This window comes from Ptychodera flava, chromosome 11, assembly GCF_041260155.1.
Source record: "Ptychodera flava strain L36383 chromosome 11, AS_Pfla_20210202, whole genome shotgun sequence".
Taxonomy (NCBI): domain Eukaryota; kingdom Metazoa; phylum Hemichordata; class Enteropneusta; family Ptychoderidae; genus Ptychodera; species Ptychodera flava.
The window spans coordinates 35,629,651-35,647,999 of NC_091938.1; the positions used below are offsets into that span (position 1 = coordinate 35,629,651).

The 18,349-nt window shown below is 37.4% G+C and overlaps 1 protein-coding gene across 1 annotated transcript; it reads right to left on the reverse strand.

Annotated features, from left to right (window-relative positions):
* Window positions 1–228: 228 nt before the first annotated feature.
* On the reverse strand, window positions 229–14,526 carry LOC139144512 (uncharacterized). Its single transcript, XM_070715210.1, has 7 exons — window positions 14,497–14,526; window positions 14,050–14,150; window positions 11,460–11,576; window positions 9,594–9,859; window positions 6,856–7,210; window positions 2,337–2,407; window positions 229–358 (listed from the first exon to the last, which is right to left on the reverse strand). Exons 1-7 carry the CDS (start codon window positions 14,524–14,526, stop codon window positions 351–353), a joined length of 948 nt encoding a protein of 315 aa, XP_070571311.1. The 3' UTR covers window positions 229–350.
* Window positions 14,527–18,349: the final 3,823 nt, after the last annotated feature.

Sequence of the window (18,349 nt, forward strand, 5' to 3'; positions counted from 1 at the left end):
TCGGTCAAAACGATTACATGATGGTAATATTTTTCACCGTAAAAAACTGTCTTTTCAAAGGCCAGAGGAGAAAGGTGATGATGATAATTAAGATATGAGGTATATATTATGAAGTACACAGTCGAACCGAGCTATTGGGTGAAAGTAGACAAAGGCACTTGAAGTTGAGACAGAATATAAGTTCAAATGTATGGGTATCTTATCTCTTCTCTGCTATCGATAAAATGAAGGTATCTGTATATAGAAACGTTAAGAAATAACGGCTCGGCGGTCAAAGATTGTAAAATAACAAAATGACGTGTATGATAAAATATTGGACGATGTCCTGGTCCTTAGCGATGATGTCTTTTTCAGCAAACTGCAATGAAAGAGAAAGTAGAATAATTAGTATTTGGAGCACGGCAAATGTTAAGTCCAATGTTAGGTGTTTTTTTCTGAAATGATGTTACTTTTGATATTAAATTATTCTTTCAATAAGACAAATCATTTTCTTGTCCTTCTCTCCAAATTATGTTGAAATTCCTAACTATAATCTAGCAACAATGTTATTATTGGCCAATAAATCTTAGTCCGCTCACTAAGATTCTGTTTTTAACATAACACTGCATACTACACTTAATTCATTGCGACATCAAGATTGATATTTGCTATGTAGACGTGGTTTGGGAGTAAGACGAGAACTTGTTCTCAGTACAGATAGAACAAAACTACCGAAAATACCGTGCGTAGCAACTTTGGCCTAACTCGCTTCACTTCGCATCCGCACTGAATCACATTTCAAGAATCCGTGTCCACATCCCATCAACTATGTGACAGAATGATGTACGTGTGGAGTGTGACCGTTCAGATATTGAACGACACGAGGGTCGAAGGTCAGAGTGAAGTTCGACCAATATCTGATGATTGCATAACACGAACACATTATCCGGCTTACAACCCCGGTTTGTTGGAATTGACAAATTTGATTGTATACGGTTCACCAGTGCCAACTGATCACATTTTAAAAATATGCACACCTGCAATTAACGCTATCTTATTGGCTGGAGTTGAACACGTGCACACCTTATTTTTACATAATTTAAAAGTAAGCTGGGAAATATTCAGCAGGTTAAACCTTATCAAAATTTATGATGAGCATTTGTGAGTATATACTGCAAACTCTGCTGGGACGCCCAATCGTCTAATTTGGCGTTCATTTTGCTTTATAAAAGGGACACGAGCACAGGAATTTAAAGCTAATCACACAATGTAAAATATGCTCACAATTCATTTAAAAATATTACCTATAGTAAACTTAAGTCATTATGTACTCTGGTACTTTGAATATCATTAAAGTTTTGCCTTTCGTAGTTTTTGTCTGGCTTTATCTTAAACAACATTGACGTGCTCATACTGTGTTCTACTGTGCTATTCTCTGTATGATTACACACACTTGTTTTAGATATTGCCCTACATGGCAGGGCAATATCTATATATTACCCTGAACTGGCGCAATATCCGCATTAGATCGGTGCAATACGTCAAACAGGTTGGTGTCATCATACAGCGAATAACACGAAGACTCTGAGCATGTGAAGTGTAGTGACTATTGCTAGTTACGGAGCACCGTATTGTCGATCGCATCGTCACTGATCAAAGTATTTACAAATATACAAGACCTTATTCCAATCCCTCAAAACAAACAAACAAACAGCAAAAAAACAAAACAAAACAAAACAAAAACAAAAAGTAAAAAAAAACACCAAAAAACTTAGTCGCTAGTGAAATTTATTGGTAACATCCAACGATCAAATACAAGACTGACATATTGACAAAAACTCAGCAAAATACGTCTTTAGCAGCGTAAAATGGCATTTTTGTCGCATCTAAAATAACCCAATATCAGTAAACGTGCCCTGATGTCTCAAAACATACGAACTACATGTATGTGTCTATATATAAGATGGAGAATCAAGTCAAGAGGAATATGTTGGCCACAGTAACCAGATATATGTGAATGTGCGCAGTCATGCAACCAGCAAAGGTCATTATGCATTGTGCTTACATATAAAGTAAATATTTAGCCAAGCAAGAAGACAGATTTTCGCCACTGTGACATCGACGCGATGCATTACGCGACGGTTGTACGTATAGTCAATGTAACGTGTACTTATTCAATTGGTAAAATATGTTGATCTCTTACGGATAATTTTAGATATTGATAGCAAGTGACAATCGTAAATTAGAAATCAAATGAACCAGTTTATAAAATCCTCCGCAGCAAAAATAAACGAACTTTTTTCAAATAAATCGAGAAAAGATATTTGTGATTATACGTGAAGCATACTTAAACTCACATTGATTTTGACAGATGAAACCTTTACTTTTGAAACACCAGTCATCGTCCCATTGGAAGCCTGTCCTTTTCCTGAAAAAAATGAACATAGTGTAATGTGATTAATATCACGTGATATCTTCCTACTCCTGGGCTTCTCCTTGTCTTTAAATTTAGAAGACTGCAACTACAATGTTTCTCATCAGGTGCCCAAGCAACATTTGTTCTCTCCCGACAAAAATGAATTCAAGATTTATACTCTGGTCATTCTACGTCAAGAAAAGCTGCTGCGTCTGCGCCATAATTGTGTTGTGTTGGGAATATTTTGGCGGGAATCTTCTTTTCTAATCGTACTGAATGTAAACAAACAAGTTCACGGTTCTCCCGCCATCGATTGAAGTCTGATGTTAAGGTTTCGTGAAAAAACTATCAGAAATATGAGAATCTACCAAAATGATCACAGTTGGTAAATTATGTCCCTGGCCTTTCTGAAGCGATATCAAATTTATCGCTGAACAAATTGATTAATTGAACAAAACTTTCAAAGGAGAGCAAAGGATTAAAAGGATATAAAGAGTTAATATCAATAAGCATCGAAACGAGAACAAGGAACATGTAGTCAGACCAGTAAAGAGAGTGAAACCCCATTTTAACTCATTGGCACGCCATGTGTTGACTATATAAACTTACTCAGCTGTTGATATCCACAGATTAATCAAGCCCATGCTTCCTTTGCAACCCTTTGTAAAGTGGATCAACAACTGATAATATTCTTTATTCGAATGAAATATTGGAAAGGGCCAAATAAACCGGAGGTCTGCTGAGTCACGATCGCGTTTCAATATGGTTTCAAGCAAGTGTCAACTTGAAGAGACATCGCCACCAATCAAGTCGTGAGCTTATTCCTTCGACTTTACCACTCGACAAACTTATGGAACGTGCAGTTATTATGGCCGGTGATAGGCCGGCAAATTCTTCCTGTGCATCAGTCAAAACAAGTGACCCCCCAACACATTGCCCCCAAAATAGATGACCCCCTTTTAAGATGACAAAAATTTCATGGCGCCCCCACTGTGCTTGCAGCTTGACAGGTATCTATCCAATTTTGAATGATAACACTGGCCATTACCGGTGCATGGATAATATAAAATCAGTGACAAAACACTATATACTTTGTCTCGGAAGGTTCAGAAAGTTCTTCATCACTTGTGCTGCTGTCGATTTCATTGATTACAACATCGTCATCTTCTTCCTCGGCAAAAAGCTCTGAGTCTGATATGTCACTGTCACTATCTGTATTTTGAACAGTTTCCAATAATTTATGATTTTCTCTGAGTTTCCATGTTTTTCTGTTCTCTCCTGAGTACATCACAGGTAACTGCTTTGATTTTGTCTCCTTTGTTCCCTTTGGTTTACAGATTGTGATGAATTAAATATTTGTTAGACTGGCCCCCATTCGCTTGGATTTTCTCGGCACCAGTTACTGGCTGCTGTGGGCCATCGCGTTCACCCCATGATCTATGCGACATCCTACTTCTAACGTCATGGTAACACGACATCCTACTTCTAACGTCATGGTAACAATCTGTTGTTCTGTTTTGGTATTTATATGCCCACAAACTTGGAGCAAGTCCAGTATTTGTTCAGATCTTGTACATAAAATGTACATATCATGTACTTCTCAACGTGCATTGAGCTAAAACCTAAATGGTCATTTCCGTGATCCATTCTTTGGGACCACATCCTGGTATTTCTGTTGATATACGTCTACCAGATAGATTGAAAAGTATATAACATTCAACCACATTTCCACCGGATTTCCAAGAGAAATTGTGCATTTCACACAGATGCATTTTTCAGAGGAAAATGTTGCATTTGGAATTCCCTCATATCACCAAAATGCCAGGATATAAGGTCATGAAGGGGTCAAATAGCCAATTTACAGGCCTAGGTACCTACTGCTCCTTCGAAAAGGGGAAGCAAAGAGAGCTATGGTAAAAGTGATTGATCAAGGACATACTTCCTAGTGGAATACTCTGGAAGGCTGGGGATACTTTACTAAATAGTATATTAACATATTTGATATTTATTTTAAGAGTTATAATACAAAAAGGTATATCTATTTCTTCCTTATTACTATTTGACATAAAAATCATTTATATTCCAGCCTTTGTGTTTATTTATCCAGACAAGTTTTGTACATCTCTTTCCTGAAAACTGGTCAGATATCAACAGTAGTGCTGTGCAACAACAAAAGGGAACCTTCATTGTATGCCAGGTTTCAGTTTAACATATAGCTTGCACTTAAGGGAGCGTTCAGTTATTATGGCCGGGGGTGGGCCGGCAAAATCCAGGGGAGGCGGTCACCTCAAATTTGAAAACTGCAAAGGGGGGGGGGGGGGGTCATGTATTTTTCAAACAGCTCAGAGGGGGGTTACTTAATTTTCATAAGTATCCGTCCCGTCAAAAAGCAATTTCAGTGTTCATAAATATTCTGGGAGATAAAAATGAGTCGTTGAATGATTTCATTCTCTGAAGTTATTCACCTGTAAATCTGAACAAAAGTATAATTATCTGTCACATGAACATCTTGACTTGACAACTCTGAGGCTTGCCTTATTGGAAATCAAGCTCACTGCACTGAGGGCATGAACAATTCCTATTACATACATATTAGAGATATAGGAAGTTTTGTCAGGGAAATTATTTAACAGTTACCTGTACTGAGACTACTAGTACCATGAAAAGTTAAATAATACTTTTAGGTGAAATTCCAATATCATAATTGTTGTCCACATCTAAACTTTTAAATACCCTATTTGAATCAAGTACATTTGTATCAATTATCAAACACCTATAAAAGCACAAATTAATTTAGTTTAGCATTGTAAAAAAATTATTCTAGTTTTTTCATAGACTCCAATGTATAGTGAATCAACATTTCGGTGAAATTACAAAATCCATATCAACCTTTAACCATCCTAGGCTAACTACGTAATTTAAAATGAATCATCAAATGTCTCTAAGTACACAGATTTTGATAGTTTTGTATTGGAAAAAAATTATTCATATTTTCCTCATAGACTCCCATGTACAGTGAATCTACATTTTGGTATAATTCCAAAATCCAATTTCTGGCAAACACATCCATTTGTTACCACCCTAATCTAATCTAGTACATTGATATCAATAATCGGGAGTGCATAAATACATGGGTTACCTATTTTTGTATTGGAAAAAAAATATTCATACTTCCTCATAGACTCCCATGTATAGTGGATGAACATTTTCAGTGAAATTCCATAATCAGATTTCTTGTACACATAATATGCACGTTTAACCATCATATTCTAATCAAGTACAATTATGTTAATTATTGGACGTCTGTATATGCACAAGTATACCAAGTTTTTCATTGGAAAAAAAATATTCACAATTTTATCATTGACTCCCATGTATAGTGGATGAACATTTTTGGTGAAATTCTAAGGTCAAACTTTTTGTCCACATGCCAGTTGTAACAACCCTATTTCATTTAAGTACATTTATGTAAATTATCAAATATCTATAAATGCATAGATATAGCTTTGCATCGAAAACGTATCACATAGATTTCTCATACATGTATGAGAAAATATATGTATACCATGTATAGTGAATCAACATTATCAACAGCTGATTTTTAATTAAATCCAAATATCAAAATTTTGTACACACGCTTGCGCAAAAATATTGCGTTCCACCAGTAATTTCTGTCCAACCCCTTTGAGGGGTAATTTCAAAATTATAAGCAAGTCAGAAGGGGAAATCTGAGCATCAACACCTTTTGAGTTTGTAAGGAAGGTCATTTGAAAAAATCTAAGCTCTTTTTTGGGGGATTCTATCGCTCCATACCCCCGAGGTGTTTGTGTGTGCAGCTTTACTCAAGCAGTGTGGGGTGCGGGGGGGGGGGTGTCATGAAATTTTTGTCATCTTGAAAGGGGGGGTCATCAATTTTTTGGTACAATGGGTAGGGGGGTTCACTTATTTTGACTGATACGCAGGAAGAATTTGCCGGCCCAACCCCGGCCATAATAACTGAACGCTCCCTAATCACTGCCTTACCTCAGTCAAAGGCTGAGAGGAATTGTTCACTGCCCTCAGCGAGATCAAGAACACAAGTCTGTATAGAGTTGCCAAGGCAAGATGTTCATGTGACAGATAATACATATACTTTTATTCAGATTACAGTGAAATGACTTCAGAGAATGAAATCATACAGAGAATTGTTTTTTATTTCCCAAGATATGTTTGAACACTGAAACTGCTTTTGAAGGGATGGATACTTATGAAAATCAAGTGACCCACCTCTGTGCTGTTTGAAAAATACATGACCCCTCTCCTTCTCAGTTTTAAAATTTAAGGTGATCCCCTGGAGTTTGCCGGCCCTTCCCTGGCCGTAATAACTGAACGCTCCCTTAGTTACAGGTAGAGTCTCGTTACTACCAACATGGCCAAGACTGTGATTCAAAAGCCGTCACCTTGAAGAGAAAACTACTCACCACATCTGTACACAGTCCTGGTGACCCCTACTACTCTTGTATTTGTTATTCGGTTCAAATGGTGCCCAGTCCTCGTAACCAGTTTCCGAGAGAGGCGTGCCATCGTCCCACAAATATGTACCTTGAACTTGGCTGTCACTTAGTCCTATCCAAAATCCCCTTACCACTAGAGCGTCAACACAGTAGGTATAGATCGTTGAGGATATCGCTTCTTGTGTCTGGACATCAGCTATAGTTGCTAACTTTGAGTCTTCACCGATGCTGTGGCACGTGGATTGCGCCTCTTCATAAGTTGCGCGTTGAAAGCGTATTTCGTATCGAGTACATCCGATGCATAATGGGAACAATCCTTGTTCTAAAATGGGAAATTTTATACAACACGTTGAGCTGTACTTTGTAAGCAGTTCCTTTGCTCTACTTTGTGAATATTCTTTTAAAGTTATTTAAGTTTGTGGCAATATAATAAAGGGATTTTTGAAATATAAAGATGAAAAATTATAATACGTCATGCATCCAAGTCTTTACTTTGGCAAACGGAAAGATATAAGTTTCAAATATACGAAGTACATTTTAAACGTAAGCTTAAGTAGATCAACGTCATGCATGATGACTTTTCAGATGAAGGAGGACTGTAGCTAGAGAGAGAAAAGAGAACGAACGAGGACGTGGAAGCAGAGAGGATGTCCTCAGTATGACTGGATTTTCATCGGAAAAATTAAGGGACTTCTCGGATTGTTGCGTATTTCAGGGAAAACGAAATTCCTTTCTTTCGGTGAAAAGCCTTCCTGAACAAAAATTCAAAAGTGCAAGATGTTGATGTCAGTCTGAATGTTTATAGTGTCTGATAACCCGCACGTAACAGCACAACCTCGTCAAGTAAAGGTAGAATGTGCATCGGGGACAGATATTCGGACTCTCAAACTTTTACAATTCTTTTCTGATCTACCACTTGTGGGACTAGCTCTTGGTGTAAGAAAACTTTTCATCGGCTTAGTTTTTCGAAAATCAAAAAATTGATTTTTTCTTCATAGAGTTAACACAGGGATGACGGCCATTTTGAATTTCAAATATCGATAAATCTTGCGTAATTTCTTTCTCTAGTACCAAAATTTGCACAATGACCCCTGATTTATATTCTTGATTTTGAAAGAGACCACTTGAAAGTTTCATTGAGGGAAGTTTGAGCAAAAGTTTAAGTCTTTCACTTTCGAGGCGCATACTACCTTAACATTTACGTCGTTTGAAAGGATTAGTACAGGAGAGTCCCAAAAATGTTGTTTTCTGTTTACATTGATAGCGACGTTCTTTTATGTTTGGGAATACACAACTTTAACTTCAATCGCTGAAAAGCGGGAAAAGACGTTTTGCCGCTTTCGAGTTTCAGCGTAGGAGTATTTACTTGGCATTTCTGATTGCATTTTCTATCGGGTGATAGCATTCTCGTTGCATATGCGTATTTCTAATATCACCGCACTCAAAAGGAGCGTTTTTTATTCATTGTCACTGTCCATGAAAACAGTTAATAGAGGTATCTTTTCTCAAAAGCTGATAAGTAAAATGATAAGAATACAATCAGAAACCTGCTAAATAATTTCCCAAGATTGAGCATTACCAGCGCTGGATTGAAAATGAGAGATGTACACTTTTTCCCCCCAAAAGTCATGTTGCTTCTGATTATAATGCAGTTCAAGGTTAACTGGCTTAGACAATAACAATAGACTTCATTGATGTGTTGAAACCGTCTCGAGTCTTATTGCTCTATACAGAATTGACATGATTGTAACTGAATTTCGATGTCATCTCTCCCTCTCTTAGATTTTAGTTGAAAATTAGGGGACGCTTTATGGTCTAATTTTTTTCAATAATTCTCAAAATAAGACTTGTCTTTGATGTTTAAAACTTCCAAATAAGGCCGGGGTATTTTGAAATTTTGCTGAACAAGCATAGATTCTCAGCCACATCCTTCATGTAAGTGATACTACCGGGTTCTTTTGCTTGTCTCTGTCTTTTCTGACGCTGCCATGCTATCTTGATGGTATACCATTGGGCCATGTAGAGTCCGGCAGTCTGCGTGGTTCTCAGACGAGCGAAATTAAGCCAGTGTGACTGACATGACATGACGACGGTTGAAAGCGAGTAGACGTTCGGAATCGTATTAAATTACGCTAATTCTGACATGTTTATGAATAATACACTCTAGTACAAAGTAGTTTATAATTTTGTTCGTTTAAAATATTGCAGTAAGTAAATGTTGTTTTTTTTATTAAATTGAGCCAAACTCTCCCACACGAATGTTGCTTTTTAACTTGTGTTAACTTGTTAACTTGTGTCTGTCTTCTAGGCTCACGGCGTAGTTTTTGGACAAGCCTAGGAGCAATCAGTGTTTACTCTATTTGGTAAGTCAGTTCTTGGCGTGTAAAATTGCCAGAATTTGACCATCCTCAGAAGGCACTGCAATTTCACTTCTTTTCATGCTCTACGGAGGACACAGAGAGGGACGTTGATCATCTACATGATCTAGGGGATGGTTCAAGTTGACATCGGTGACTTCAAGTCCCTCAAAGTAGCGTATCAGTGGAGTTTTATTTACTATCTGTTTGGTAAGCTTACTTTTTTCTTTCTAATGCTCTCACGTGTCATGCTTGCTGATTTAGTCTGACTCAGCATTTTGTTTGCTTCTATCTTTAGAGAAGACTTAGTCTGGGTCCCAATGATGATGCTGGCAATTGATGACTTACCGTAAAATACATCCGATTTTTCTACCAAAGTCGGTGCCAAGGTAAGATTAGCATTCAGCCACGAAAATAAATCCCCAAGTCCATTCTGCTCACATTGAGACAGGGTAAGGATAGCATTGTCATTGAGGATATTCTGCCATAGATTGAATCCCGTGATATGGAATGACAGCTCATTTCCATTAGAGCCGAACGACAGGACCCCGTCCTTCTGAATCGGGCCTATGGTTGACTGGATGAATCCGTGATCGGGCCACTTGCGACCAGTTCACCGTCTTCGTAGTACTTCAACAGACCGTCCTCCTGCTGCCACGTGACGCAGACATGATGCCAACGCTTGTCGTCCAGTAGCAGATCTGGAAGCGAGTACTTGGGCATGTTGTTGTGGACTATAGGCCGCGGTATGATGCTTTGGACGAAGACGACACCCAGTGATATGATGGCACTTGTGCTATACTTCCATAGTATTGTTACACTGGTTTCTGTAGATTCTACTTTTAACCAGTGACACGCAGAAACCGTTGCCAGGTCAACAGTGATGACGTTGTTGACTAAAACCTCTTTCGGCTCGTCCGGGCCGAATACGAGTTGTTTGTTGGCCAAACTCGTCTCCACTGGCGAAGACAATTCACCTGCGTGTAATGAAAGTATAAAAGTAGAGTTGAGTATCATGAGGTCAAATTGCGTTCAGTGTCACTATCAATGGACTGAAATAACTATTTACGTTTGAACACTGTTCAAAGGTAGTGGTAAGGTGATATATTTAAGCAAAAAACATACCCAGCGAGGGTATACCACGATATTTTGACAAGTGCACGACATACGTAAACGAGCGACAGCAAGTGCTTATATGGAGTGAACTGGTCAAAACTGAGTGGTAAATCCGTTCGTTGGGTATATCCTAACAATATATTGAAATTCTGAAATTCTGAAATTTTTGCTCTGGCTGAATGATGGCGAGTGTTTCAACCGTGCTATATTCCGCATATAGCACGGTTATTTTCACGTCTCGACGAATCAGATCGCTGTTCTTGGGTCATCAATATACTGATATGATTTAATCACCGTTACACCGCCCCTAACTTCCGATTCACAGATCTAGTTCTCATAACTCATAACAAATAGAAAATTAAACTAATTTATTATGAAAACTCATGATGCTAATTTGGAATTACCAACAACGTCCACCAGCGAACATGTGACGTCATCCTAATAAATACCAAGAAATAATTCAAAATAAATGACGTAAACTTTTTGTTCACTTGATATTGCCGGCTAATAATATCATGCCCGAGGCAAAAAGACATTTGACAACACTTCATAAGACTAGTTAGATGTGTACGATATGTTGTGGTGAGCTGAGTAGCATGACGCAAATAAACTGTGGACAATTACGCTGAAGCCGATTCTCTAAATTGAATATCAAAACATGTCTTTGTACATTGTAAGTACTTACGAGTTGCTTTTGCTCCCGTTTCCCTTTTTAAACGCATGTTTTCCAGGAAGTCTTGCTGTGAGAGAGAGAGAGAGAGAGAGAGAGAGAGAGAGAGAGAGAGAGAGAGAGAGAGAGAGAGAGAGAGAGAGAGAGAGAGAGCACCAATGACAAAGCCTGAAAGAAGGCCGACGTTCAGTTTTTCTGGTCGACTGAAAGATTATCTTTATAATACATCTGTTGCCACTATGCGAATCGCAATGTTTACCACTCGAGTATTTTAAGGAACAATTGACAAGTACATGTTCACCAAAGAGTCACGCGTTGAAAGCTATTGACAATAGAATCATGGCATTTTCTCCTTCCAGTTTTTGAAGGCAGGGTGCTAGTCATAACGTCAGCAACACACCTTTCGAATTTGATAATCCAGAGCTTACCTGTTGAGCCACGTTTTCCGTGAGAGACATGCACTACTAGCAACCACTAATACCAGATACACTATACAGAAGAACAAGCCACGTTCCATATTTTCACTGTTACAAGCAAGGTTGTACCTAGGATCAGAGTGAATTATGACACAAACTGGTGTCACTCTAATACTGATAAAATGGTTCAGATTTATTTACCTAAAATTAATCCCCAAATTTCATTCATCTGTCATCTCAAACTATGAGAAATTTATTTTTATGTTTGATATCATTGCCATCCTAGTTGACACATGGAGAGTAATGAACCGTGGCCGATAACACATTATACTGTTTTTTGAAATTTGACGAGGAAAATATCTAGGTTTTGTCCACTTAAACTGTACGATCACAGAAACCGTCTTATACAAATATTCAGACAAATTTTTCCTTAATCAAAAGCGCAAAATAATTTTTCAGCGGACGATATATCGTCTATTCGGCGTGACAAACATACTGAGTGAAGAAATACATTTGATATTTTACGTAGCAAATACGGCAGATAGAGCGGAACTAGGCTGTCAAAGTAAACCCGGGATAAGTTTCTAACGGCTGTTTGCCTTATGTTCAGTGATTTAAAATTATGCCTGATGGACCCTGAGGTGCTATTAACAGTCTGTCGCGTAGCAACAAACCGATGTGCTATCTGGTCCATAAAACGCGGTCTCTATGAAAATTAATGTTCCTTAACAGCCAATGAAGTTAAGTGAGTCTAATCATCAAAATAAATATGGTGCTATGTTTGATTATCCTCGGGCAAACGAATCACGCCAATCGCGAAATTTGCCTACCTCCTATAGTATTTAGTTCCGCTTTATGTTTAAGTTTCTTCAACGTACACGTATGCTACCCAATCCGCTTTGTTGTCTGTCGAGCTATCGTTGCTTGCACTTAGATGATCAGGTCAATTGTGATTGTCTGCCTACCTCTGTGTGTTTGTGTGTCTCTTATTTCCCACTCACACTCTCCGACGCATTTCTCAATCTTCGATTGATTATTTTCAACAGACTAGTGGCCTCTAAATAAACTGAACATAATCTGACTGTTATTAATTCCGGCATTTGTCATCAAACTAAGCCTCAAGGCAACATTACAGACACTACAGTTCCTCTCGATACCGCCCTGTGTGTTGTTGTAGCAACATTTCAATTGAGAATAGTAACATACGTCACCAATACGTCATCAAATTACCATTATCAAAGGGCAGAATTTTACGTAAAACATTTTATCGTCAAATTGAAATGCAGTGCTTTATACCGAGAAATACAGAAAGCAGAGAAAAACGTAATTATTTCCTGATAACATTTACTTACACAACTGTTAATACTAGAATACCCCTTCACTCAACAAGTACTGATCCAAAGAAAGTGTAATTCCTATTACAGCAGCTAATAACTGAAAGTATGGTATTCTGTGTGTAATGTGTTCAAACGGAACGAAATCTACTCATACTTACAGTTGTTCATTGGTATAATTTTAACGTAAGTTGAAAAATAATAATAACGATGATGTAATTTAATGTTAAATAGATCCAGTATTATCTCTTCCAACTTTAAGGCACTATTTTTTACTTTATCTCTGATTTCTAGATGATTTTCGACAACATAATGCATCCTTAAATTTGAACTATCATGACATATGATGAACAGTCAACTCTGTAGATATAAATTTGAAGTTTCAACGAATATTTATTGACGTGAGCAAGCAGATAAAAGTAAACATTGCATGAAGAGAATAGAAACTTACAAGAATTATTGTTGTCAATTAATGAGACAAAGCTCGATGTAAAGCCCGTATGGTATGGTTTCAGATAACACTGGCACAAAACAATTATCCGATAAATCTAACAGGATATATCGTTGGTCATTTTGATTGTTTTGTTAGCATTACCAAGTTTTGAATTGATTTTCAAGGAGCAAGGTTTGTTTGAGATTTTGACCTATCGGTAGATAGATTACCAACTGTGAAGAGGTTACAATTGTTGCGTTTTATTCATCGAAATTAATCAACGTCCATAATAATTCAATCTCAATGTAGAAGACCTATCAATAAAAAATACCCAGTTTAATGTTCGTTTCTACACAGAAAACTAGGAAAAGGAGAATTGATCTCTGGTAAATTCTAAAGCACGTTTACTTTTCGCTCACAAAAATCGAACCCAGAAAATTAATGGACGGTAAACACGCAATTCCCGACACGCTAAATAGTGATATATCAACTATAAAAATAAAATGCGTTCTCGTTGATGAATGCATAGCAACGACAGCATACAGAGTGATTGCTCTAGTCAAGCTTGACACAATCTTGCCAATAGTCGGCCTTTGCACTACGAAAGCATTACGAATGAAAGTTTGCGCAGATATTCCATACTTATTTTGTGTTGTGATGAGTTATTTCTCGATAGAATTGAAACAAAAAACAACAAAAACATAAATTATTGTCATATCAGAAGTACTCATTTCAGTACTAGTATTGAAGACGAGTCTCGAAGTTTGTTCAGAGAACACAAACTGATATCAATACTCGCTTTGTCAACCGTTTTAACAGCAGTTTAACCACTTACCCGGCTAATCCTCTTGGGTAGAACACCGTCCCGTCGGTCTCTTCCAGACCCGTAGCAAAGAAGAAATGACTGCGGAGGCAAGCTAGCGTCGGTATATAGCCCTGTGATTCCAGTTAAAGAGCAACAACTCTCAAGATGATATGCTTGTCATGACCGTTAATGGAAAAATAAACGGCACCGTGCGCATGGAAACAGATGACAATTGGTTACGGGTATGTGGATTTTACAGCTCGCTTGAACCAAACAATGGCGCTATACAAATATTGATAAATCCATACGGTAAACCGGAGAGGCTAAGCCGATGGCAATGGGCGATGAATTATATAGGAGACTAAATTACTATTACGATGCATAATACTGAATTCATGGAGACCAACTAGCCTGGATGCCTTCAGTGTACGCCGTGCGGCTGTGGTATTGAGGTTTCGTTCCGATGCGATGTCACACCAGACTGCTCTCAACTACTCGCCTCTTCATGTGTGTGATTTTGACAGTTGTTTGCCGATTTGTTTGGACTGAATGACTACCCATGGGTAACATTGTCTAAGTTTTTCAAATCGGTTCGCGCCTGCAAACGCAAGAAAGTGCCAATATTTTATTTTTGTTTCCTTTAAACTTTGACAACAGACTCAATAAACGAAGCCATATTGTGTAAACGTCTTCAATGTAGTATATTTACGCTTGAGCTAATAATAAAAGAGCTATAGTTTATCTTTCTCAAGAAAAAATCCTATCCAAAAACCCTAGAAAATAAAAAAAACCCCAAACAAACAAACTCCGGAGTTCTTCAATAATGATATCATTCCGAACCTGCATTACTTGGTCAGTAATCCGCTTACAACTTCATATATATTAACAATTTGTATGTGTGTAGAGGATAGTTTTCTGACTCTATATCGACAACAAATGACAACATTAGACAGTTCCTGCTTCTTCGAAAACTATAACTTGTCATAAAGCGATAAGCATTGCATCAAATCAAATGCATAATGGTACACTAGGTGGCATGCATGACGTGGGTTTATGACTCCCTCATAGTACAATGTGATGGAGGATTCGAGACACAAGCTCGTTACGCGCCCTAAGAATGGCACTTGATGTATATTGCTTCATTCGGTGATACTTACAACCCTTTTCAGAATTAGAGCGCGAAGCCACTGCAGTGAACTGCAATAAAACTGCTCACACTAATTAGTTTCAGCTGTAGCAAGCTGGCAAAGTCGACAACATTGTATGTCCCATGCAGACAGTTTGTCTGGGGAAGTTGAAATAAAAAAGATTTGTACATGGACCAGTGCATGGTAATGTTACATTGTATCTTAATCTTGAACACAGGGTGCCAATCGTAAACTCTCATTTACAGCTCGAGCCTCAGACAGAGCTAGTTTTGCCTTTGTACAAGCAGACTTTTTGGTCTTTATCAAGTAGCCTTGTTCAACACCAAAGTGGCCACGGCTACAGCTGAAACTAATTAGTGTAAGCAGTTTTATTGCAGTTCACTGCAGTGGCTTCGCGCTCTAATTCTGAAAAGGGTTGTACTTTCAAATCCTGCTTCATGGGTGTTCCACCAGTTGGATGGTGGTTTAATAAATGGTAAGACGTCTTTCCATACCGTGAGTTTCAAAAAGGAAACGTATAAAGCAATTTCTTCTCATAACTTCTTGTGTTCTCTTCTACCTTCGAAATATTAAGTTGCAAATAAAATGACGATACGTCGTTTTATTTTGAATCGTCCTCTGCTTATAATCAGATGATGAGGTGGAATAAAGTAAATGCAATAACAGCTTACAATGGAAGTTTTGCGGATCGAAAGTAGTTAAGGAAACTGTATAACGCAAGCAGAAGAGTACGACAGACACAGTTCTAAAGACCAAAGGCAATACAACAGATATCTGCAATGTGCAAAAAAACTCATTATCTATTTGTGCTGCTAACGGAGATTGATGGAAATGTTAAGTTCTTCTATGTTCCTGTTACCAGCTTTTGTTATTTCCTACAATTGCATATCAAGACATTTTAAGTTTTAGAAGAAATTTGATTGATTAAGTCAACCTGGGAACCTTCAACAAAATTAGAAAGCAGTCTTACAAGTTCTTAACAGTAGAAAACCAGGTACTATGACCAAAAGACATAAATGTAACAGAATAATCAAATATTACAATGACATACAATTCAAACCCCCTCGCTTGAACAAACCTCAATAAGGTTACTCTTTAAGTATCTATTAACTGAATTGCAGAAGATCAAAAAAGACGTTCTAGACAAGATATTTGGACCATAACGTTGGGGAAAAATCCACGATATTTGAATATGCAATTTGACAGTCATTTATATGTATGTAAAACACGATTGGAACTAATTGGGGATAATTGGATTTTCATATTTTTCAAATGTCTCAAAAGTGTTAGGTGCCGTATAGCTGAATGTTGCAATATTACAAATTACTCATAAAAACAAGTGTGTAATGTAAAAAGAAAAGCAGATGAGATTACATTTCTAGATTAAATCGGCATCACTTCACCATCTAATTATCGCAAATTAGTTCCAATCGTGTTGTAAATGAATTCATTGCTGAAATCCTACTGAGCAAAATTCCAGAGCGGAGAAAGAAATGTGAAAAAAATGAAGAAGGAAAATGTGAAAAACCGTAACAATTTTACAAACGCATATTTCATGCTATTTGGTAAAAATATACCTTAATCACTTAAACTGCTACATATATGTGAGTTGTGATGTGGTGAATATTTTCACTAAATTGAATCAAATTTGAGATATCCACCAATGTCTTATGAAAATTACTATGTCAAATAACAATTATTCAACTTGAAGATAATTATTTCATTTAAAGCCCCACTAGCTGTATCTTTTAGCATTATTTTTATGATTTTACTTTCAAGCTAAAGCAGCTTTTGAGAATGTATCAATATTGGTTTGTGTATACACTTATTATTAACTACCAGCTGGGACTGTATGTGCAATTTTGAACTGCGATTAGATGTTTACCCAAACATTAAATCGTGAGCAATATGCGGAAAAAACAAAAACCGTGGATACTGTGCATATCTGCACTGAAATCTTCACATAAACTGCACAGAGTAGTCCAATGTAATGCAAAGGGGTGAATGTTTTCAACTGTGACATTGTATGTTCTGTTTCCTTTGTAATATTACCAATTTTTGAAAATGGCGGGAAATCAAAATGACTGTTAAAATTTGAACTTACTTGTCAAATGTTTCTGAAAGGAATGGTTTCCTAATGCAGTAAAAGCCCATATCCCTTCAGAGGGTGGAATTCAGAGAAACCAGGAGGGAATAGGAAGATATTTTGAGGTCAACAAATTTCAAGAGTTACAGCTAATGGGGCTTTAAAGTTTTGTAATCGAGCCTTGCTTTAGCATGTACACTGGCATAGGAAGTTTCAGTCGAATCTTGCTTTTTAGGAAATCACAGATAGACAGACTAACATGTACATACATATGAGCGGATAAAATTACAGTAGTACAAGATCAGCCAACGTGTAAGGAGCTAACAAATCAATGTCACAATATCAGAATGGAATTTAATTTAGGATTTAATTTAATCAAAGTGGCGATAGAATGCCAGGCCCGTAGCCTCTGTGTTTTTTGTATCTCTCTGAGCCGTTGAGAACATTCTCCTCAAATACGTAAGTCTAACGTGTAATTACTGATCTAAGAAAAGCCCCTAGGAATACACCCAACATCTATTCTACAGGAAACGATGCTTCCTCGATCACCATCTTGTCTCCCTGAAGTCGCTGTACAATACGTTACCATCGCTAGTTTCAGGATTATTTCATTGAAATACTCAGCATTAATAGGGGGATTACCGCATGTATACAAGCCACCCTATGCTTCGTTTAGCTACTTGAAAAGGCATTTCAGACATGGAGGCGCCAGGTACAAATTACCGTATGTGATGTATCACGGTACGGTTACCAATTAATAAAACTAACCATAATTTTTGTTTGAACAAAGTTATGAAAGTAGTCTCAGGACAGCCAAATAATTTTGAGGGGCAATAACTGTAATTTTGATAACATTTTCAAAGTTTGTTCAGTAAAACAAATATAAATTTCTTGTTTTCTCATGAAACACGATGGAATACAGTGTTAGCCTTAGAACCAGATAATTTGTAATTGATGAGATGGATGAATTTCAGTCCGGACTAAATGCAGGTGTCAACATTTACACTAGAAATACCATACGTACAGGTATGTTGACAATTTGACGTCCACTGAACATTTCGGCAGAATTTTGTGAATGAGAAATTGTATTTTACAA